Source organism: Bemisia tabaci, chromosome 5, assembly GCF_918797505.1.
Source record: "Bemisia tabaci chromosome 5, PGI_BMITA_v3".
NCBI classification, from domain to species: Eukaryota; Metazoa; Arthropoda; class Insecta; order Hemiptera; family Aleyrodidae; genus Bemisia; species Bemisia tabaci.
This window is the reverse complement of record NC_092797.1, coordinates 8,046,660-8,070,563: the sequence shown is the minus strand read 5'-3', so window position 1 is coordinate 8,070,563 and position 23,904 is coordinate 8,046,660. Positions and strand designations below refer to the sequence as shown.

General features: G+C 39.5%; 1 protein-coding gene across 5 annotated transcripts in view; it reads right to left on the bottom strand.

Moving 5' to 3' along the window:
- Positions 1-23,904, bottom strand: part of LOC109034861 (uncharacterized) — a 391,518-nt gene that overhangs the window by 171,303 nt on the left and 196,311 nt on the right. Inside the window, exon 4 of one of the 5 annotated variants that reach the window (XM_072300241.1) lies at positions 3,808-3,860. The exons of the other annotated variants lie outside the window; for them this stretch is intronic. Coding sequence (XP_072156342.1) covers positions 3,808-3,860 — 53 coding nt within the window. The remainder of the gene's footprint in view (positions 1-3,807; positions 3,861-23,904) is intronic. 5 annotated transcript variants of the gene reach the window in all.

Here is a 23,904-nt window from a genome sequence, read left to right as displayed (position 1 = left end):
TCGACTCCGCTCCACTCCGTGCCGCACAGTGGAAAGAGCCGTTCCGAGAAATCGGACAAAATGCTGCAACTTTGAAAGCTCAATTTTGGACCGTGTCCATAATGCTATTGTGCTAAGGAAAAACGCCGTATGAAAATTCGAAAGTTGCCATATTTCCCTCGCTAAAAAGTTTATTTTTAAGGAAATTTATGAATATTTTTTCCTGAGATTTTCAGGAACTTTGGGTGAAATTGCGGGAAAATTATCTGGAAAATTTTAGGAAAAATATTCATAAGTTTACCGGGAAAGCCGTGTTTCGTCTGAGGAAATTTGGAAATGCCTGAAGGCTCATATGACGTTTTCCCTTACCACAGCAAAATAGTGGCGTGGCGTGACGTGCTTTGCGATATACTGAATGATCTGTCATTTAAATCTATAGAAAAGGATCGATAAGCACGGTGTTCGCAAGAAACACCTTAATAATCGATTGTTTATAGTAGCTTCAAATGGGAGAAAATCGATTCGATCATTCACGCTTAGCCGCTCATCCATAATCGTTCCTTATTTCTTAGGAGTCCCTAATTTATTACACTGTGATGCTGATTTTATAATGCTGAATTTTACTCAAGGTTGGTAAAAATGGTCCTTTTTATGATGGTATGTTATGAATCTCCTGATTCCTTCTTTAATCACAATGTAAACCACACGAGGCCTCCTAAGGAAAGGAACTTTTTGTGTAGCGACTATAAATGCGACCAAAAATCCTCGTTAATTTGGAACGTAGAAGTTTTAAAGTTGTTCCATTGGTTTCTCGTAATATGATCTTTAAAAAACTTTTATTTAAAATTTAAATTATTACGAAATAAATATCAGAATTTGTCGTTAGAGTCACAAAAATGTATGTCCAACGTTTACCAATTACTCGCTCCACTGTGCGGCGACCAAAGTGGAAGAGCCACTCCACTACAGTAAGGAAGAACAAGCTATGCGCTTACAAGACGTTACCGGATTCTTTTTGATAGAATACGAATTTTCGGACAAATTCCGGAATTTTTTTCTTCCGTTTCTTCACAGAACTCAATTCGCATTATAACCTAAAGTATCAGAAAATTTTCACCTATACATGTATTTCTTCAAAAATTAACTTTTTATTTGGGTTTATTTGGCGACATCCAAATATTTATAGGATGTTATTACTTTAAAAAGGCAGGAGTTGGCTCCCAAGAGCCAAGAAAAATTGGACAGCGCGAAACGGCAGAACTTCACTTTCAGGGTGATCGAAAAAGTCAAGGCCATGTTTTTCGAGGAAAAATTGTGAGTTTTGCCTGTGCACAAAGGCGAGCAAATCACATAGTTTGAGATTTGGATAACGAGAGAGAACAGCCGAAGACACACGGAAAAACTGTATAGTGCTGAGCACCAACTGTTTAGATCAAATGGAGCCAGCTAATATGGCAGTGGTGCTAAGCCCCACTACATTAAGGTCCAGCTCTACAAACTGTGGGTATCAGCAATACTGCCATATCGGCTGGATCCCTTTGATCTAAACAATTGGTACTCAGCACTAAACCGTTTATTTCCCTGCAGGGCATCGCTAGGTTAAAATCGTTATAAGAAATACTCGTGGGACGTTTTCAGCGATTTAAGGCTTATTTTCAACGACAAAAAGCTCGAATTATTGATCAGAAATTTTAAGACAAACGGACCCTGGTGGTGACTCTGAAAGGCTGCACAATAACAAATGAAGGTTTAAAAAACGCCTAGGTACTGTTTCACAATGTCTTTAATTGTTCCCTTAGTCTTACTTCAGTCGAAAAATTCAACTTATTCCGGCTGGAAGCTCACAGAAAAAAATGGATGGTGCTGACGACAGAACCTTTTGTTCATACGGCTCCCACAGTTTCTTTGTTACACTTACAGAACTTTTCTGTTGTGAGAACAGAACTTCTGTCGTGGGAACAGAGCACTCTGTTCCCACGACCAAAAGTTCTGTAAGTGTAACAAAGAAACTGTGGGAGCCGTATGAACAAAAGGTTCTGTCGTCAGCACCATCCATTTTTTTCTGTGCTGGGAATTATTAGGCAGTGGTGCAAGATGTTCACTTGTTGCCGACAATGAAAATGAGATTTTCCTCTTTTCCGCGGACTCGTATTTTATCGCAGAGTAGAGAGGTTGGATGTAGCGAAACGCGTGATACAATTATTTCAGCTTCCAGGTACGTAAAATTGCCCATCAACGAATGAAGGAGAACGTGAACTCTTTTCGGCTGACGCAGAGACTTTAACGCATGAGTAGAAAAGTTGGATGGGGCGAAACGCGTGATACAACTATTTCGACTTCCAGGTACGTAAACTTGCATATCCACGAAATGAAGGGGAACGTAAATTCTTTCCGACTGACTCAGAGACTTTGACGCATGAGTAGAAAAGTTGGATGGGGCAAAAATCACGGACACGTGAAAGCGTTGAATTTTTGAGAAAACAAACGCGTAAGTTTTGAATTTTTGTAAAAATTACCACGGGATTGTAAAATTTTTGGATAAGTAACCAAAAACGCGTTGAATTTTTATAAAGTTACTGCGAACGCGCTATAATTTGGGAAAAATTAGAACAAAGGAACCACGTCATAATATCTAAGCTGAATCCCTGGTTGCTCAAAATCTAGACCAAAGAACTTTCTGCCCCCCTGGTAAGATATTTGGAACGCCCGTCCCATCCAACAAAATAGTAATCGGGCTGGACAGGTAATTTTTTTGAATGCGTTTTCCAACATAAGACAGTTCATGGACAGGAAGTTTTTATCTTCACCTGTAGAAAACGAGTGCTGAACTCGAAACACCCCGTAGATGCGTACATACGGGGCTCACGTTAGAACATATATATTCATTGCAGTAACCACACACGGACATATAAAGCTGCATGTTTTTTTTTTTTTATCTTAAAAACTGTCCAATTGGTCGACGATGCGATGTCACTCACCGATTCCACTGCGCCGGGCAAGAAGAGCGTACTTACAATATAAGCCCTATTGTCATACGTCTTTTTTGCCGTGCAGAGCTGGCTAGAAGGGACGGGAACTCCCATCCTCGAGAGTAAATACATCAGGATTCCAGTGATAACCACCGGACCGCGACAAGACGCCGACGAAACCGGTTTCCGAGCCTCGCGGAGGCCGATCCGGCAGCTTGGCAACAATGGCTTTCCTCCATTTAAACCTGTATTGAATAATCGATTCTTCTTGGCGCACCTGGCCCCTCCGAGAATCGATACTTTCCCATAGGTTTAAATGGAGAGAAAACATTGTTGCCAACTTGCAGAATTCTGCAAAAGCCACTCGGCAATTATTAATCCCACACACGGTCCCGGCTACTCCAGAACTTTGCCAGTGATTTGTGTATTTGCATGTCCTTTGGGCTGATTATTGAAATTCTTAGACAAAGTGATAGACATAGGTTAAAAAGAAAATAGGGCGATACTATTCGTTGAAATAGGTGGTTTATGTAGATTAAGGGAGAAAATGAGGGACTAACTCACTGCAACCCATGATAGACCCCATAGGGATAGTCCATCATCTTACCTCTAAGGGTACACCATCACCTCCTTGAACCTATAGACTAACTCCATTTTCCCGTCGTCATCTTCTTCATCTATAATCGAGCCGCTATTATGACAAGATTGCAAATTCTCAAAATTAAGCTCTTAGGTTAGTGTGTTCAAAATAGGACGCTTTACAAAGAGGTTGCGCCGGAGGCACTGATGCAATTCTACTAATTGGGAGATTCCAAATTAGAGATTTCATTTTCATTGAAATATGAAACGATGAACTTACGAACAACCCATGGATACGTTGTAGAAGTTGAGAAAGATAGACTGATGACGTACCTGAAACAGAAGGAAGGAGAATTATTAAAACATGCTTCAAATCTATGTAAAAATCACAAATATCAAATCATGTTTGCTTGTGACCATTAAGTCTAAATCAAAATCCAGTAAAATCAACAATTTTCCCAACGGTTACTGATAACAAAGTAAGACACATTTCGTTAACAGTGATTTGATGATAATTAAACCTTGTGACTCAAGAACATATTCTCAAAAGTACTATGTACTAAACTTTGTCAAATATGAGCATTTTCATAGATTTATTACAAAATCAGGAGATTTCCATATCCGTTGGACTTGATTGGTATTTCATTGATGGGGACATTTGACAACATGCATAGCGTGATAGTCTCTCTTTAGCCTTCTATTTACGTGAACTAAAAATGAAAGTGTCATGAGATACGATTACTTCGTGATAAATTAATTCCAATCAAGGTTGACGGATAGAGGTGCGCCCCCTCCCCCTCCTTCCCTCCCATAAAATTGATACACGCGACAAAGATCGAATGTAACCTAATTAGCCGTATCATTGTAAGAAGTTAAATCTGGGGTAGCCGATACGTTGGAATCTCAAATAATGGAGGACAATTTTAAACGAGGCAGTAGAGATACAATTTCCAAAATCGACCGGAACAGACAGAAGCCGCACTCGCGTTATGTGAGGATGTCGCCATAAAAAAATCGGCGTCAGCTCTCAATTAGTTTCCTAACTATAGATCAGTCGGCAGGGAAATTAAAAATCGCACGAGGCAGGGAGATAATGTTATTTTTAAGATGGGATACTTTCACAAGATATCGTGATATCGAGTTTCTTCTCCTTGATATTCGTGAATATATTTAGTAACAGGGTGATAGAATACTTTTTGGGTCCACACTAATTTTCAGGAGAGATCAAAGTCAAGAAATACCACAAATTAGAATTAGAACTCTAATGAGTTTTAGGGCAAAACTCAACATATTTAGCATGCACGCACATTATGGTGAAAATGCAATTTACAGATTTAAATAGAACTGCTACCTAATGAAGAACGATGTGAAAACTGACAGAAATAGATACCTATACTACTGCCTATCAGACTAAAATTGTTCAACAAGGACAATCGAAGCAAAATTGCAAAATCCTCCTGACTTTCGGACGTTTAAAACCTTTATCTGGACTAAAATGAAGAATTACAGTTTTGGCAATAAAACAAAAGTAATTAATTATGCAGATTTATCAGAGAACCAATTCCTCTATAGTCCGCAGTATGGATTTTTTTTAAATTTACTGAATCTGTAGTATAATTCCGAGTTGCTCCTAAACTAAAATGATAGGTTTTGCGGCTACTGAATTGACACATTCCTCCTCTCGTTTTCCCACAACGATTTTTTAAAAGTCATGCTGAAAATACACAATGTAATTTTGCCCTTTTTTACATTTTTATTGCTTCTTGCTTCACTAGTCAAGTAGTGGCGGGGCGTGAATGATCGATTTTCGATATCTTCTCATTTGAAGCTGTGGTTAAGAATCGATTATTAAGGTATTCGTTGCAAACACCCTGTCTATCGATCCTTTTCTATAAGTGTGAATGGCAGATCAATCGATGTATCGCAAAGCACGCCACGCCATCGTAGTCAAGGCGCCTCTTCGGTATCAATCGATCGTATGGATTTCACAAACCGCAGACAGTTTTTCTATTCTTCCTTAGAGAAATATTCGCCTTACCCCATCCATTTTCTTGGAACACCAGGAGTGAATGAGTGATGAGTGGCCGACACCAGCTTCAATTTATGAAACGATCGAAAGGAATTATCGTTTACGATACTCCTTACGTAACCGCTCACCTCCAAGTATATAAATTATCGAACAGATGTGTGAAAACAAATCCATTGATTTACACTATGTCCACAAAGTGGCGAAGTTGGCAACCCTCTGTTTTGTCCAGTTAAATGTATGTTAAACAATCGATGTTTATCGAGGTGGACTAGGTATCATGGCGCCTCGCCTAGAATCGATTATTCACATTAAATTTAAACTATTTGCGATCCTCGCAACTTGACGATACTGTTCAGTGGTGAGGCGTGAATGATCGATTATCGATATTTCCCCTTTTGAAGCTGTGGTAAAGAATCGATTATCAAGGTGTTTGTTGCGAACACCCTGTTTATCGATCCTTTTTCATACGTTTCAATCGCAGATCAATCGATACATCGCAAAGCACACCACGCCATCGATGCTGTTTTATATCTATGTAAATGTAAGTAAAGCACTCGAAATTTATCGAAGTGGACTGTCTCAGCTAGAATCGGATAAGTACAAAGAACTTATACCAGCGGCAATTTTTGCAAGTTGGGCACTCTCATGTAAGTGTACGTTGCACAATCGATAGTAATCGAGATGGACTGCCTCGCCTGGCATGGATTATTTACAGTATATATAATCAAGTTGCGATTCTCGCAAGGTGACAAGACTGTTTTTCATACATTTAAATGTATGTTAAACAATCGATATTTATCGAGACAAAATGTCTGACCTATAGGATCGATTAAAGCGGCATAGTGCGAAAAAAAGCTAATTGAAATGTAATTAATTAACGGTGTATCATTTGAGATAATTTCCAGCCGGGAGATCAGAGACAGCACGATTACTCGAAACATAAAACATTTATCGGCTATCCCATCATTAAAGTCACGAATATCATGTATCTGAGCTTTTGTGAAAGAGATTTGCTGGGTGTTCTGCGGAGACTTATTGTTCGTGGAAGTGAATGATTCTTTCAAGGATGGTCGGACGCAGAAACCATTTTCCTAGTTCAGTCCACACGACTTCATGTGGACTACGCGTAAACTCTGACACTTAGACTTCGCCACCTTGATCCAAAAAAGGCTAAGGCTACCCTCGCTCACTTATGACGTGGCGCGTCCATTGTTTCGTCAAGAATGACGGCCAAAACTCAAAATTCCACGTTTACTTTGACAAGTGTGATCTGAAACAAAGTGATACACTATTGTTTTGCGATTTTTAGGAAAGGAACAAAATAAAAGCATCAGAACATTGCGTGAGAAAAGAATAAAAAGAATCGCCGCATGAGAGAAAACAAATTTTGGCTTCCTATTATTCACTGACATTGCCTTCTTATTCAAGTGTAAAACCACCCTGCCCTACAGTAAGAACAAATTTTCCCAATTTTTTTTTTCAAAAAAGAGACTTGCGCAACACGCAAATTTTTTAACAGAGTAGCGGTTCTTTGCGGCGTAGCATCTATGATCCGAAATGTGACTAATTTTTCAGATCAGCGATGAATAAAAAATAAGTCGAAGGGAACGAAGACGAATAAAAAGAAGTGTAAAAAGAAGAAGGAGTCAGAAACTCTCAAAAACGAGGGGTAAATTTCCATTCCGTATCTTGCATTTCCTCACACCGGAAAAAAAAAAAAAAAAAAAAAAAAAAAAAACACATTGGATCTAGAGTCCAGACTCTTGAAAACATTGACAAGAAAAAGGACTCTTGATTCAATCAGATTTAAGCTAAAATCAAAAGGAAATCCGCTCAAATTAAGAGGCTTGGTTCTTGATTTAAGCTTAAAACTGATTGAATCAAGAGTATTTTTTCTTGTCGATGTTTTTAAGAGTCTGGACTCTAGATCCAATGTGTTTTTTTTTTCTAGTGCAGGGAAATTGTCGTTATTTAAAATAAATTTAAAGATGGATGCGATGAAATAAAAGCGAAAATAAAGAGCCGGTATCTCGAAAGGTTACATTTAAAAGGGTGCTGTCAGGAACTGGATTGATGCTGCGCGATGTCGAGGATGAGCAAATCTGCGTGCGCAGAGTGCGGGCATAAATCACAATCACAATACGGGGACGAGGATAATTATTGTTGTTGTTTTGAACCCGTTAGAGCATCGCGAAAATGATACGCCGCACACTGGAGCAAAGCAATAGGAGAAGTAGGACAAAATTTGGAAACTTTAAACGCTTATAACTTCGTTTCTACAAAACTTTGAGGTTCTAAAAGTGGTTCCATTGGTTTTCTCGTAAAATTTTCTACTCAGAGCACTCCTTGAAGTTTAAAATGTGACGAAATAAACATCAAAATTTGCAGTTTTAGTAAAAAAATTCATGTCCGACCTCTCGGATTGATTCGGTCCACCGTGCGCCGCCGGAGTAGGGTGCGCGCTCGGAGGTTGAGGCTCGCAAAACGCGGAACCGCGAACAATAAAGTAATCAAAGCGAGGACTGGATTTAAATGCCAATTCGGAAATTATATTCTGACGCAACGGAACGATATTTGTATCCTCCTCAAACCGCAAAATTGATATTTGATTATTTTTATCTGCGTCTCTGCGTGCGAGAGACGCACTAACGCGTGTTTTTTTTTTATGAATGGCGTCGGTGAAACGACTCGCGCAAGAAGACTTATCGCTAACGTAGCGTCGACCAATTGACACAAATCGCTTTCGTGGCCGGTTCATTATGTTGGAAAAACAAGCAACAAATAAAAGATATGTGCGAGGAGCGTGTAAAAATATAATAAAGCTTTGCTATTTTTTTAGTGGGTACAGGGAAATTAATCCTGATACTTTATAAAATCACCAACTAAAGAGAGACGTCGTGTGAGTATTTGAGTGTTGATACATTCCACTTCCATTCGATATTTATTTTTTTAAAATAACACTTATACATACAAAAAGCTCACGGCTAATTTAACTTGAAAAAATTGAGAAAGAGGCTATGCAATTTTGGGTAGACTATTCCAATTTTTTTTTTTTTTTTTTTTAAAAAAAAAACACATTTTATTTAAAAATATTGTGAGTACTGCAAAAACTTTGTGCCTCATCTCCATCCACAAAAATTTTCAAAAGTATTTGGAAACTAAGTGGTAATAGATAGCTTGAGTATTTGCATGACGTGTTTCATGGCACACCGACGTAATATACTAATTTCTAATGGTTGATCATCCTTAATAGCAATGGTAATACGAGACAAAATCGGTCAGTAAACGCACAAAAGTACCCTTGTAAAGATAAAAATAAACTAAAGGTTTAAAATGACATGAGTCTTTCGGTATAAATCTAGATGACATTAGTTCATACGACAATAACAAAATGAGCATACTGCCTTACTTCCGACTTACAAAAGTTTCCCAATACTACTCTACAAGTTGTGATTTGTGAAACCCGTGCAGGCAAAGGGACTCAATGAACTGTTAAGAGAGTTAATTTGAATGCGACTCTGTTGTTTACGGAGCTGAATCAATCCAAAATTGTGCTACCTCCAGGACGTTTCAGGATCATCAATTACACGCACTTGTGACCTACATTATATTAGGAAAAAATAAATGGGACTTCTCAACTGCGTAGTAAGACCTGTCACTGAACTAATTTCAATGACCGAATTCCAACAAAAGCGTAAAAGAGAACTAGACGTGATTAACTTCATTCCAGATGGAGTCCTCGATTAAATTTTTGCAAATTACATTAACAACTTTCATTGGCACAATCCATCATCATTGCATTACCATCCAAACAATGTGTAATGATGAAAAGAACACATGCTCACAACGTATCTCGTTGAATAATCCTGGGAAAGCATGTTGGTATGCCGCATAATTTGATAAAATACCCATATGCACTCAATTATCATCCGAAGGTTCTCTTAAATCTTCACGTCTTCACCTGTAGAAAAGGGTCACTGTCCAGATCCAGAAACTTTCCATGAAGTTTTCCGCGAAAAGCCTCTGTTTTTTCTGCTTCACTTTGAGGAGAGCTTGCCAAATAATGTTCGAGTGTTTAAGCGTCATTTAGGATTCTGAGAAGTTGATGGCTCATTAGTGGCGTCAAATTGTCTGACAAGAAGCACAAGGTATGAGTTTCCTTGTTTGAACTCCAGAGTAACCTCTAAGTTAATGAACGAATGTGTGTATATAGCCTAGGATAAAGAGCATCTTTATGACATGTGTCATCAAAATAGTGCGAAAAAAGGTATTCATAGAGGCATTTTTGAAGGTTTGCATGATTTAATGCCTTTTACGATGTGTCATCAACTTGAATTCGTTTGTTCACTCATTAAAATGGAAAAAAAATCTGAGACATGTTTTGATAACTTCGTCGAAAAAGGAAAATTAGCCAAGCGTTTTAGCCATTTAAATGTCATATGATCTTCTCGATGTATATCTCTGGTTGCTGTTTTTCTTCTTATTTTTCCTTTTTTTGCAAGTGAAGCATTTATCAATGACAAGATGGAAAATCTTACTTTACTCTTTGCAAAAAACATATGAAGATTGGATTTATTCTGATGATTCATCGGCAGTTGAAGAAGTGCGAGTTACAAGCATATGTAGTCTTTGCTTTGAACTTCTCGTTGAAGGAATTTTCTATCAGGTTCGCTTTCCTTACTGCACTCGAGACATTGTTGAATAATATGACTTTTCCTGCATCAAATGTAATTAGATTCTGGTTTCAAATAGACAATAAGATGAGTGGGGAGATGAACTATATGCATTAAGTAACCATATTTTAGAGAAATAAACTCTCTTTAAGCATGTCTTGAATTCTTTAGCATAACTTTGAAGTATCTCGATTCTGACAAAGCCCCCAAAATTAAATGCAAAAGCTCAATCCTAGCTGACAATTGAAATTCATGGGCAAAGCTATAGAGAAATGAGACAAAGAGAAAACCGAACGAAAAATCAGGTCTGTAATAGATGAACAAACAGCAACCTAGACCCTAAGGTAAGTTCATCATTTTCCCCCTTGTTCTATGAAAAACCGCGTTTCAACCGATAGGATCGCTCCATCTTCCCTTAGTATTTTTTGTCTATAGCTTTGTCTATCACCACAATAATTAGCCCGCTATCTAGCGAAATCAGATATTACATTGAGCAACTTGTTGGAATCAACCATCACACTAAGAGAACTCTCATCATATCAAGAAAAGAGTTTCTCATTCCGCCTTCAATTACTCGAATAGGCAATTAGCGCTCCAATATGTTAAAATAATTGCTGTCAGCCCCTTACTTTGAAATGTTCGATTTTTCTTGACTAAAATCTGCTCACAATCAGTTGGCAATGCCTCTTGAGTGCAACAGCGGGCTGATTAATGACACTGATAGACAAAGCGATCGACAAAGACGACGGCGGGAAAATGTAGGGATCCTATTAGTGGTTGGACATAGGGGGTGAGTAATAGACTTACAAACAACCCACAACAAGAGACTCCATAGTTGGATTGCATTTTGCAAAAAGGAACCAAGAATGTTGCTGAAATACTGCTATACTTCGTCTTAGAACCTGTCATCTTAAACAATTCGTTTACACATATAAACCATAAATTTAAGGCGATAATTACCATGTAATTTCATATTTTTGCATTGTTCCAGTACAATTATTGCACAGGATGCAATATGCATCTTCTTCGTCTTAAAGAAAAACCTGATCATCTGTAAACAATTTCTGTTTTACACCATATAAACCATAAATTTAAGGCGATAATTACCATGTAAATTTCATATTTTTGCATGGTTCCAGTACAATTATTGCACAGGATGAAGTTGCACAATCTTAGCAACATTGCAATGCTCTTCGTTCCTTTTTGCAAATGCAACCTTTTGCAAAAATGCAATCCAGTTAGTCCATTATTTTCCTCCTTACCTTATAACGACCAATAGGATCGCTCCTTCTTCCCTTCGTCTTTTTTCCCATCGCTTTGTCTATCAATTCCAATAATCAGCCCGCTGGTTGATCGACGGTCCATCCGGGTGGAAAGTGGCGTCCGCCAGAGCGCGGTCGGCTCCACGACCGTTCCGAGACAAAATCGCGTAACCCGCCAGGGTAACACCGGGCTGATATGCGGTTTTCGCCGGGGACGGCCGACTACGCGGCTCCAGCGCAAGTGTTTATTTACATCTTTAATGGCCTCCTATTATACTACTCCACATTCTACACTGGTACGCGCGATCCATGCGCGACATACCTAATGCGCATTTGCTCTTCTTCCCCCCTTCTTTTTTTTTACCCCTCCCCGTTCTACTTCATCATTTCCAGTCGCCGAAGCGAGCTTGCCGCCAGAACTTGAAATTCGACGAGCTTTCACCGTGGGAAATTGAGGACTTTCCTCCAATCGGCGCCACTGTTTGACCTCCATTGTTGCCACATTTCATCAGGAAAAGAATATGACCGTCTACGCTGCCGTACAAAGGAAAAACGCCGTATGAACATTCGCATGCAGCCAATTCATCGCTTGGCTGACATAAGGGCGTAACTACACATTGAGATGAGCCCGGAAAAGCATTGAATTGTATGGAAAACAAGGCTCATCGCAGGGTGTAGTTACACCCTTAAGTCAGGTAGGCGACGAAGTGGACTTACGGACTCTTATACTACTCGGATACGTGCTCTTACGGACGAGCTATAAAAAGTATTTACTAATTGCAAAAAGCAGTCCAGATATCCCCTCATAAAATACTTACTTCTGAGAATTTAGTTTTGCAGATGTTTCCTTGCAATTTTCAGATAGTTTAGATTTAATTGCCAATAAATTTTCCCGGAAAATTGAAGGAATTATTTTCGCAAGATTCCTAGAAAATGCGCATTTTATCGACAGAAATTTGGCACCGGGCGCAGGCTTATTTGGCGTTTTTCCTTGCCACGATAGTAAAAGAAAGGGATCTCAGCCCACCAACACTTAAAATTCTGGAGAAAACATTTTGCCTATCGTTATTTTAACTTTCCCCGATTACGGGAAATAGTGATTCTCTCTCTCTGATTAGACATATGTCATGACACAAACTTTTCGGTACCATTTGACAGTAGATTCGTATAGTCACACGGCTGCGGAATAAGTAAATTGATCAGGGTCATTGGACTACTGAAATAAATAAAACAAATTGTTCTAATTAGTGCTTAAAACGGATCAAGAGGCTTATGCAAATCCTCAGATTCCAATTTTTTTGCTGATAAGTTGCACGAACGGCAAAAAGGCATTCAGAACACGGCTGGAACTGATTGCAATGATCTTCCTCCTCTTAATGAGGCATGTTGTTGGGATTATAATTCCAAATCCATCAATCATGATATACTATGTGTGAGAATGTGTTTTGCGAGGAAAATAGCGTGACTTTTGATGAGAGCCTTCTGAGATCAACACGTATAATGGGACGTTTCTTGCTTTGTAAAAGAACAAGGAGGTAACGGAGAAAAAGTAGTTTTGCGACACTTGTCACTGTTTGAGACAAATTCTTGTGAATGGTCACAGAAAATAGGCCATTAAAGTCTGATTGTAAAGTACGCGACACTAAATTTCAGGTTTTTCCACCCTCTTTCCCCTCGCGCCGTAACGCCTTTGTAACGTAGGTCCGTCAGCTTTCACACGGAAAAATATGGCGTAACGCTTTCCTTAACCCCTCCCCCTCCACAAACGCCAAATGCACGTCCCGAATAACATCTTCTAACATTTTAAAACGAAGTCAAATGTACTGTTTCCACCTGAATGTCTCAGTTCGAAAACGACCCAACTCGGGTTTTCTACGATGTTTATTCGTTTACGTTACAACTGTTACGCAGTTTTCATCATCTCCTGAAAAATTTTGTTTTTTCGAGATGGGCTGTTTTTGAACCGAGCGATTCGATTAATCATCCACATCGATACATAGAAATCGATTGCAGAATGAAACCGGTGCGTTTGACTTTATTTTAGGATCTCGGAAGTTGATTTTCGGCAGGAAAATTCCTGAACGATCGATCTTCAGACAATAATTTAAGAGCTTTCCGGAAAAAGGGTACACAGCAAAAAATAGTGTTTGAGAAAAATGCATTTTAAGTTTCCATCATTGATTTCCGGCCACTGATGGTACCTTTCATCGCAGCTAGGACTCCCGATTTCGAACGGGAGTCACTATCAGTGCCCATAGAGTAATGATCAAAACTTCAAATGCATTTCTCTCAAACGCAATTTTTTGCTATGTGCCCTTTTTCCGGAAAGCCCCTCAATTTCGATTCACCCAAAATAATCCACCGAATGGTTCAAATTCAAAATACATCCAAAACGCAAGGCGCAAAGGCCGAAGATCCACCTTAAAGGTCGCCTTCGAAATCGGCAGCGTTTCGGCAACATGCCGGGAGCTTTGACACGGTGCGCTGGGGAGGGGGGGGGGCAGGGAGGCGGCGATGAATTGGCCGACGGTAGTGGCGACCCCGCGAAGTAAAACCGCTCATCCGCGTATTTAACCCCGGCGGGACTTACGCGGTTCTGGCTCGACGGAGCGGAGTGGCATGGCGAGTGCGAGTGAGGCTGGTCAAGTGAAGGCATCGACCTACCTCGACCTCGTCAACTTCAACATCCCGACGATTTAACACCATACACCGACCACTACCACTACCACTACCACTCGCGCCCGCAACCGCCACCGCCCCCCCCCCCCCGCCGCCGCCGCGGGTGTCCACATACGCGGCGGTGGACGTGGACTCACCTTCCTGATTGTTTACACGGGCTCCGTAAGACTTCAGGACTTGCCGGGGACGAATCCGTGCATGGTTAAAAATTTCCGCGTTTAAGAGCACTCCTGCGGTGCTAAGGAAAAAACGCCGTATGAACCTTCAGGCGTTGCCAAATTTCCTTTCATAAAACGCGAATTTTCTGGTAAATCTATGAACTGTTTCCTTCCAATTTTTCAGATAATTTTGTTCGCAATTTCACCTTAAGATTCTGAAAGTTTAAAGGAAAAATATTCATAGCTTTCCTGAAAAATAACGTTTTATCGAAGTAAATTTGGCAACTCTCGAATGCTCATGTGGCGTTCTTCCTTCGCACGGCAATACTTGGAGTTACTTTTTTTCGGTCGTTTCCCGGACGAGGGAACGTAACTCCATTCCAAAGTTGCGAAATTAACTTAATCAATTCAAGTTTTTTTCCAAAGATGTACCTGTGACATTTTAGACCAGACTTTGTCTGATTTTTGCAAAGGACCTGGAGAAAAATCGGTGGGGTTTTCGGTTGGAAATGCCCAAGAATAACCTGATAAGAATGGAATTTTCACGGGACAATTTGGAAACATGGCAACATTCAACATTCTTTTATGAAAGAATCGACGGCTGATCAATCAAATTTTCGGTTAAATTGACCGGATCTGTAGGTTTTCTGAGACATCTAGGGATGCAGGAAGCAAGCTTCTTGTTAAACAATGTTCTCCGGTCCATGGGCGAAAATAGGGGGGGCGGTGGGGCCTGCTCCCCCTTTCCAGAAATTTACTCGGCTTCTCCCAAGAAAGAAATACGAGGGATCAAGCTACCTAGGTGCATGAAATATCTTTAATCTCCGAAGCAGTAATTGGATTAATTTTTCGGCGAAAACAGCTTAAAATTGCTCCTAAGACGGCTTAATATTTTAATATTTCCGAGGGAGACCCTCCGGACCCTCTATTAAAATTTAAGCTAGAGAAGTCCTCCGAGCATTGAATGCCGCCAATATTTTTCTTAAGTCATAATGCTTCTTATCAAATTCCGTCGATAACGGAAAACGTGGAAGGCTAATTGAGCTATGTACGATGTGGAAAGATATTCATGCGATGGATAATTAAGAGATTGTAGTACACTCTTATGATATTAAGAATTTTTTCCGGATATTTGTGAGTAGCAAAATGAGACAGAGGAAAAGACACATTAAAAACGAAGGAATACACTACACAAATATAATTGCTGACTCGGGAGTGTGTGGGTGACTGAGTTGCCAATGTGAGCTTTAAAATCAGTTTTTAAGGTATCCAGTTTTTAATTTCTTTGCATCAGAATCACGTTTTAAGGAGATTTAAGACATATCGGCTCATGGATGCTACAAACGGGAATAAATATGACTCGGTTTGAATGTTATTCCGAATCTTCCTCCTTTAAAAAAATTGAATTTAGAAGTCGTTTTCTAGTATTCACAAATAAAAGATCGACATTTTCCTCTGTTTCTTGCACAAGTCAGGGTGCTAAGAACGCACGAAGTAAGGTATAGCCCCTGAATGCAACTATTCGTGCTCAATGGACGTCCATGTGGCAGAACTAAAAAAATGAAGGCACTCCATCTTCCTTGTCCTGTGAAAGGCATGAAACTCCCTATAGTGTTGCTTGTCAGTTATGGAACCATCTGTAATTCTATCTTTCAATGCTTTCAATATGCTGTGCATATCCTTATTTTAAAATTCAGTAATTTTTTATGATTCTTAGTGAAGGATGCCTTGGAATTTTGAAGGGAAACTTGCAATCATGTGAGTTTAGAGGATTGTGAAGAGAAAAATTAGTCACAGTGCTTTTTCGTGTGTACTACTGGCCAAAATTACTACTTACTTTTATTTACAAGAACATTTTCGTCATCCTCGGTTCAAGGAGTAAATGGATAGAAACATAAATTCCATTTTTGGTCAAAACCGGCAACGGAGGCCAACAGTTTTGTAGCAGAAAATCGTGTGAATTTACCCGGAGTTGGGCTCGAAGGTGGTTTGCGGACTTCCTATGATGCCTCACAGCGCCGCACACGGAATCGAAACGATTTTGTTCGAAAAGTTTTTTTTTTTTTTAAACGATCGATTACTATTTCTTTCAATTTCCGCCATTTTGTTCGATTACTACTGATGGAGAGAAATTTTAAAAAATTCGACATGAGATACGGTGAGTGATAGAACAATCCAATAGGGAATCGTGTCCTGCGAGAATGACATTTCCGATTATTCTCAGCACAAATATCTTGGATTGTTGATAAAACTTATCGCTTCCTGTAAATCTAACGTTCTGAATGGATTTGTAATCAGAATTAAGATAAACAACATCAGGATTGCTGACTTTATCCATCCACCATTCTGTTTTTTGTTACTGAAAAATGAGATTTCTCTTTGAGGCGGAAACTTTCATACCAAACTAAGAGAACTTTCAAAAGCACGGTCACCAACTGGTGTAAAAAGACGGAGAATTTAAGAAAATAACTTTGACTCGTTAAATTTTTGTCCAGACTTTGAAATAATGAGGTATCGCTAGTTTTAGACGGGATCCACGCAATTTTTAAGCTATAAGAATAGAGACTATAAGAAAAGGCCATGACGAAACGTCACATTTTATGAAGCCACAAGAATTTGTGCACCTCCGTTTAATAAAGACTCATACCTCCTCCGAAAATCTAATTATTTTTTCCAATTTTTAAAGTGCAACACTCAAAACATAATTTCGTAACCATGGCAAAACCGACCCATCGCAGCGAAAATAAATGAACCATGCACACTACGCAAAAATGGAGTCCCTTTACGCAAAAGAACCAGGCTCACTCACAAAAGCACCTATCTGCATAGGAAAATCAATGGCTTTCACGCCAATTCCAAAATTATTGACAGGAATTTTTTTTTTTTTTTGCATAATGCAGTCCGAAAAATTCCGCGAGACATCGATTTAGGTTTCGCGGGCGTCGCGCGTCACAGTGCGCCGCGTCGCGAACGAGTGACCTTCTCACATACGCCTCATAATTCATTGCTTTGCCGCATCTTCTAATTACACCTCATTTACAACCCCCCCTCCCTCTCCTGGCCATTCGCAGCGCGCTCGCGACTTCTCCATTCTTTTCGCTGGTTACAGCTCGGAGCGCCAGATTGCGCGGCGCACGCTCCGACTCACAGTGCGCGGGGTGTCTACTAAATCAGGCTGGCCAAAAATCAGTACATTCCCAAGAAGTTCAGTACCTCCTAGACAGAGAAATTCAGTACTTGTTCAGTACCTCAAACTGACGAAATTCGAAAAATTCCAAAATTTTAATCATTCGCTCAATTTGCGACAAAAAATGAAAAAAATTCCGGAAGAACGCAGGGCTAACCTCGGAATGAAGATATGCCTTTACGTCATAGAGCAGGGTGTTTACTAAAAGGGCTGCCCAAAAATTCAGTACTTTTACAGTAATTTTTCGGTACATTATCAAGAAATTCAGTACCTCCTCGACAGAAAAATTCAGTACTTTTTCAATACCTCCATTCGACGAAATTTCAAAAATTTGAATTCCTCGCTCAATTTGCGACAAAAATCACAAAAAATGAAAAAAATTCCGGACCTCCTCGCTGAATTTCTGCACTTTTTCCGTACTTTTGGACCACTCTTAAAAAATTAGTTGCTAGTTTAAATTAGCTGCGAATGGATGCTCCGATCCGACTGTAAGTAAGGCTTTAAGTTTGAACTTTCATTCCGCCATAAGGATCCATGTAATTGCGAAACAACAAAAACGTATTTCTCGAAATAGCAAAAGCTGCACTTATGCGCCTTGTCCTCCAAGCCCCTCAAATGAGCTTTTGAAGTTTCATGATCATGTGCGACTCCTCCACTGTGCGACACGGCGAAAAATAAACACCGGGCACCGGGAGCGAACTGTCTTGAACTACATTCCTTCTGTCACAAGCGGTTGATGGTTGAGGCGGTCGGTTCCTCCGACAGCAACAGCGCTCGTCTGCCGTGTATCTGACAAAGCGAAGGTTGGTGAGCTGTGTCCGGACTCCGGGCCACCGGCTTTTCTTCCTCTCTTCCCTTCCTCTTTCGAAGCTGTGTAAAAGCTCCCGGAGAATGGATCAAACGTGGAAAAGTTCCTCCGAGGCTCATGGAACGATACAAATCTCCTGTAGGCATTGCCATTGGCGGATCCAGCAAATTGGCAACATTGTTTTTTCGCCATTTAAACCCATGGAAATGTATCGATTCTTGGAAAGGCCAGGTGCTCCGACAAGAATCGATTATTTAACATAGGTTTTGATGGAGGAAACCCGGTGTTGCCAAATTTCTGGATCCGCTTCTGGGCATTGCAGGTAGAGTCCACGCCAAATAAGTTTGCACACCTTTAGACTGTGACAGAAGATCCGCCAACTTGCTTCTCGCATTTACTTTACACGTAAAAATGATGTCGGACGATCTTCTGGCGTAGTCCAGAAGTGCGTAAAATCAATGGACGTGAACTTTAGAATGGACCGGTAAAAGAAGGTACGGGTTTAAGCGTTCTAAACGAAAATTACTGAAATTACCCCCTAACAAAGATGATGACGTTTTAGATGCATAAATTTAAACTTACCTCTCATGGAAAAAACAATAATCAGCTATACTTGAGTTAAATCGCACACTAAACGTTAGTAAGTTAGAGCTTGAATGCTATGCTACATTTGTGTGCGTGAATAATGACGTATCCATTGCCTGCCGTTTAAACGCATGCCTTCCTTACAAGCCAAAGCTTTCAACTAGAATGTTTTTCTTGAAATTGATTGCATTATTACTGCAAAAATTCTTGTGCGACTCTTGGCTGGGTTATGCGTTTGCAGCGGTCGGTACCTTCTGATTCCCGTCGTCAGGAACTTTGAAAACCTGTTATTCGAGGGCGTGATTAACAGTTAAGTCTGAAATAGCTCTCAAAGTTGTCTCTCGATAACGTTGCATTAAAAGCATTCCGTCGGATGAAAAATGATAACACCACCCACCTGACGTTACGTTACACTCGCAACTTTTCCGTAGTATTTCTACGGTAACTGCCGCAAAACTGTTACTTTGGCACACGCGGGTTTGCGACTCAAAATATTTACTAACTGTTTCGCGGTCCAACCGAGAATAAAAAATAGAGAAATTAGTTAGTGTTCCGGAGATAAATGTTTTCCCTTTGGAATGAGAAGTTCATGCTAGGGAGCGAATTATTTTCTCTCCGGAGAAATTAGTTAGTGTTTCGGGGGAAAATATTTCCTCTTCGGAATGAGAAGTTTATGCTAGAGGGAGAGAATAATTTTCTTTCCGGAGAAATTAGTGAGTGTTCCGGAGAAATTAGAGAGTGTTCCGGAGAAAATCAATAGATCGCAAAGCTCACTCCTGATTATGAGCGAATATATCAACTCTCTGAGGACTCGAATCTCAAAGTTGACACGTGAAGTGTGAAGACAGTTTGAGAGAATCCAGTTACTCGTGACATACATATAATAGCCAGCAGTTTCATTTAATCTGCGTCGTAGTCGTATGCATACTTTCGCATCGAGCAACTATTTTAACTCCTGGGAGATCAAATTGCATAGCTACGAAATTGAAGGAGTATTGAATGCATGCACCAATCTGTTACATGATTCGTTCGCGGCGCACAATGGTCCAAAACTCAAGAGTAGGAAGAAAGAAGTCGGATAATGACTGAAAGATCACGGAAGTCTCGTTACTGACGTTTTTTGAGTCGCTAATTTCGAATTTGATGTCAAATTGCCAAGATATGTACACCTTGACCTATTAATTGTGGCAAGTTTATGGTACGCTGCGTCGCGGCGTGCTGCCAGCTCGAAAAGCACATTGGCGCCTACAAACCTAGAGGGATACTTCAAGCATTGCGCATCGCGCTAGCAGCACGCTGCGGCGCTCCCGGCGGGCGGGTGGTGAACGATTTCTCGCTGAAAGAGCGTTACTTCTTCGAATATAATGTTTATTATTGAGAAAAGTTATGAATATATTTCCTTGAAATTTTCAGGAACTTAAGTTGAAAATACGAGCAAAATTATCTGAAAAATTAGAATAAAAATATTTGTGAGTTTAGCAGGAAATGTGTGTTTTATCAAAGAAAATTTGGCAACGCCTGAAGGCTCATACGGCGTTCTTCCTTAGCACGGCAGTATTATTATCACGGTGATTAAGATTATTATTAAATTAATTTCATATGAAATTAATTTGGCATTTGGCAACTCTGTGAGTAAAGAGAGGGTCTGCGATGACGTCGTATGTGGCAAGCTGTCCGGCCGCAAAACCTCTTCTAAACGCATCTAGCTAGCCGCAACTGCCGCAAGATACTGTTTGTGTGGGAAAATCCGAGCGATGAATGCATAAAACGAGTCTAACGTCATTTCCGACTTAATTAACCTGACGCAGTTTCAATGAAATTATTCGCCAACTCATTTGTAAGAAAATCTTCGCCGGTGATCAGCACTCAGAGACGAAATATTTTAGAGAACCTGAGCTGAAAGTCCAAACCGTGGACAGAAGAACTGCCGTGCAACGCAAAAACGTCGTAAACACCATTTTTAATTTTTTTGAAACAATTTATCACAGCAGAAAAACTTGTGTGCCTTGGGACAATTTTTTTACAGAATTCCTTCGCAAATGCTATCAAGAGCTGAACCTGAAAATTTGAGGTGCATGGGTAAAACAGGATTTATTTTAATAAGTGTTGAGTTCCAAAAAACGCCGGAAAATCTAGATGGATTTACGGCGTTCTTGCTTAGCTTGGCAGAGAAGGGACATAAAACAGAATTGATAGTGAATTTTTGACTGATTTTGGTACCGCGCACCGTGGATCGAGTAAATCAGAGAGGTCGGTCATGCAATTTTTGACTAAAACTGCAAATTTTGATGTTTATTTCGTCAAATTTTAAATTTTAAGAATCTTTAGAAGGAATGTTCACGAAGAAATCAATGAAACCACTTTAACAACTTTTAAGTTATGTAGAAACGGAGTTGTAAGCTTCTAAAGTTACCAAATTTTGTCCGGCCTCTCCCATTGATTCGATTCACCGTGCCGCGCTGGTAAAAAGTACGGCAAATTTTACCAGAAGTATGGTGAGCTCAATAGATAGTCTACTTGATTGTTGACAAGGTGTTACTGTGAGGTAAATATAATCAGACATCTGGTGGCATTTACCATATCTTTGGTAAATATATTAGAGTTACAGTCTTCGCTACCATAGAATCTGTTGGTACTTACCATCCTCATAATGCCTCTCAAGCGATACTTTTTTTTATTGATCAACAAATATGTTTAAATAAACAGGATCCTAAGGCTACTTTTAGCTAAGGCAAGTAATTTTACTAACAAGCTCGATGAACGGCTTTCTTCCGAAGTTAGCTGACAAAAAAGAAAAAAATACGTGATTCCGTTTTCTAAAAATTCTACCAGATCTTTTACGATGCGTCGCACACAATCAGTTTCGTGCTTACTGATGTGTTAAGAGAGAACACCCTATGACTATTCGAATGCTGCCAAATTTTCACGTATAAAAACATCCACATCGGAAATTTTATGAAAAATTTCTTTCCAAATTTTGACACATACAGGATTTCTGTTTACAAGAAAATTCTTTGAGCATGCAAAAGAATAATTTCGAAAGTTTTCCAGAAAATTCACATTATTCAGAAAAGATTAGAACGTTGGAACGTTCAAATTGCGTGTTTCCGTAGCAAAGTTATCTAATCTGTAAGAAAATAAACTGAGAAAAGAATAAATTATCATGAAGCTAGAAACAATGTCATTAATTTTGACCCAAAACCCAACATTTACTAGCAAATCGTTAACGTAGCATTCACAGTCTTCCGATTCTATCCTGCGGTTTCCGTTTTAACGCTCTGTCTAATGATCTCTCCGATTTTTAATGACTGCACTGATTAGTTCAAAAGTAATTACCAAGATCACAACGTAAACGTTTGTTTCACCTTCCTACTGGGGGATACGCTGGACGATCACCTCTGTGACTCCTCGAAATACGCATGGAGCAGTGAAGATTCTTGAAAGTTGGCAACACTGTTTTTCCTCCATTTAAATGTATGTAAAACAATCGATTCTTGGTGAGACAGCTTGCCTCACCCGAAATCGATATTTGTAATGGATTTAAGTGGAGAAAAACAGTATCTCCTCTGAGATAGAGGTGCGTATTCTGCCGTGCTAGAAAAAAGAAATTTCATACAAACGTTTGAAATTTGAAAAATATCTTCCAAAAAAACACTTATTTTTGAGAAAAGTTATAGATACTTCCCTTTAAAATTTTCTGACGTGTCTGATTGAATCGTGAATGAAAACTGGTAGAAAATGCAAAGGAAATATTTATAATTTCTTAAGAAAACTCGATTTTTATCATGAGAAATTTACCATCGTTAGATGGTGAGACGACGTTCTTCCTTGACACGGCAGTACTGCAAAGAGTTTGCATATTTTAAACCCAATTTGCGCACAGCACGGGAGCATCTTGCAATATTTGCATAACATGGGTGCGAATTATGCGCATAACAAGGGATATTCTGTCTATGACGAGGTTTGTACGTTGTTAAAATTCGTCTTTTGCCAGACGAAAGAACTGAAGTAAATTTCAACGTTGCAAAATTTCCATTAGCAAATTTCATTAGTACCAAGAAACTGACACATTTCTACCTAAAATTATGCTAATTTTTCCCCTGATTGAGCGCAAAAATCAGCAAATATTTAGGCAGAAATTGCACGATCATTTTCTTGTATATAATTGAATTGTTCGAGTAAATGTTACAACTTTACGATGTAGTTACGTTTCTTTGTCTGGGAAAAGACGAACCCCCTAAGCACGCGTGCGAAGTTAGTTTTTCCTCTACCAAACCACGTGTTATTATGCTAATTGCTCATTCTTTTATGACGCTGACGCGAATGACTCCCATATCAGTGGAAAGCGAACCGGACGGTTTTTGTTTAATTTTTTCATTTTCCAGGTGCAGAAAAAATTATGAGAACGGTGTGAATATTGCTTGCTTTCGATCGAGTGTTCTTGGATATCGTGCGATCGATGTATAGCAGCACTGGAAAAAAAAACACATTGGATCTAGAGTCCAGACTCTTAAAAACATCGACAAGAAAAAATACTCTTGATTCAATCAGATTTAAGCTTAAATTAAGAACCAAGCCTCTTAATTTGAGCGGATTTCCTTTTGATTTAAGCTTAAATCTGATTGAATCAAGAGTCCTTTTTCTTGTCAACGTTTTCAAGAGTCTGGACTCTAGATCCAATGTGTTTTTTTTTCCAGTGAGTGTTATTCTTCTGGTAAGTATTCCAGCAGTAATGAGGTAGCATACTTCTCATGGGGCCATCGTCTTCATTTTTGCTTCAAGGAAAGCTATAGCAAGAGGAAGCAACCATCGGGGAATTGGACCCTAAAGTACTAGTAGTAGTCTGCTGAAGTACCGGTGTCACTTTAAATCTTTGGCACAAAATGGATCCAATTCGCCTGGAAACACCTTCCGGTTCAACTCGAGGTTTTCTTCCGGTGTAGATTTATGTGGATGCGACAAATGTCTTAATTTCTTCTACATTTGGGCAGGAATT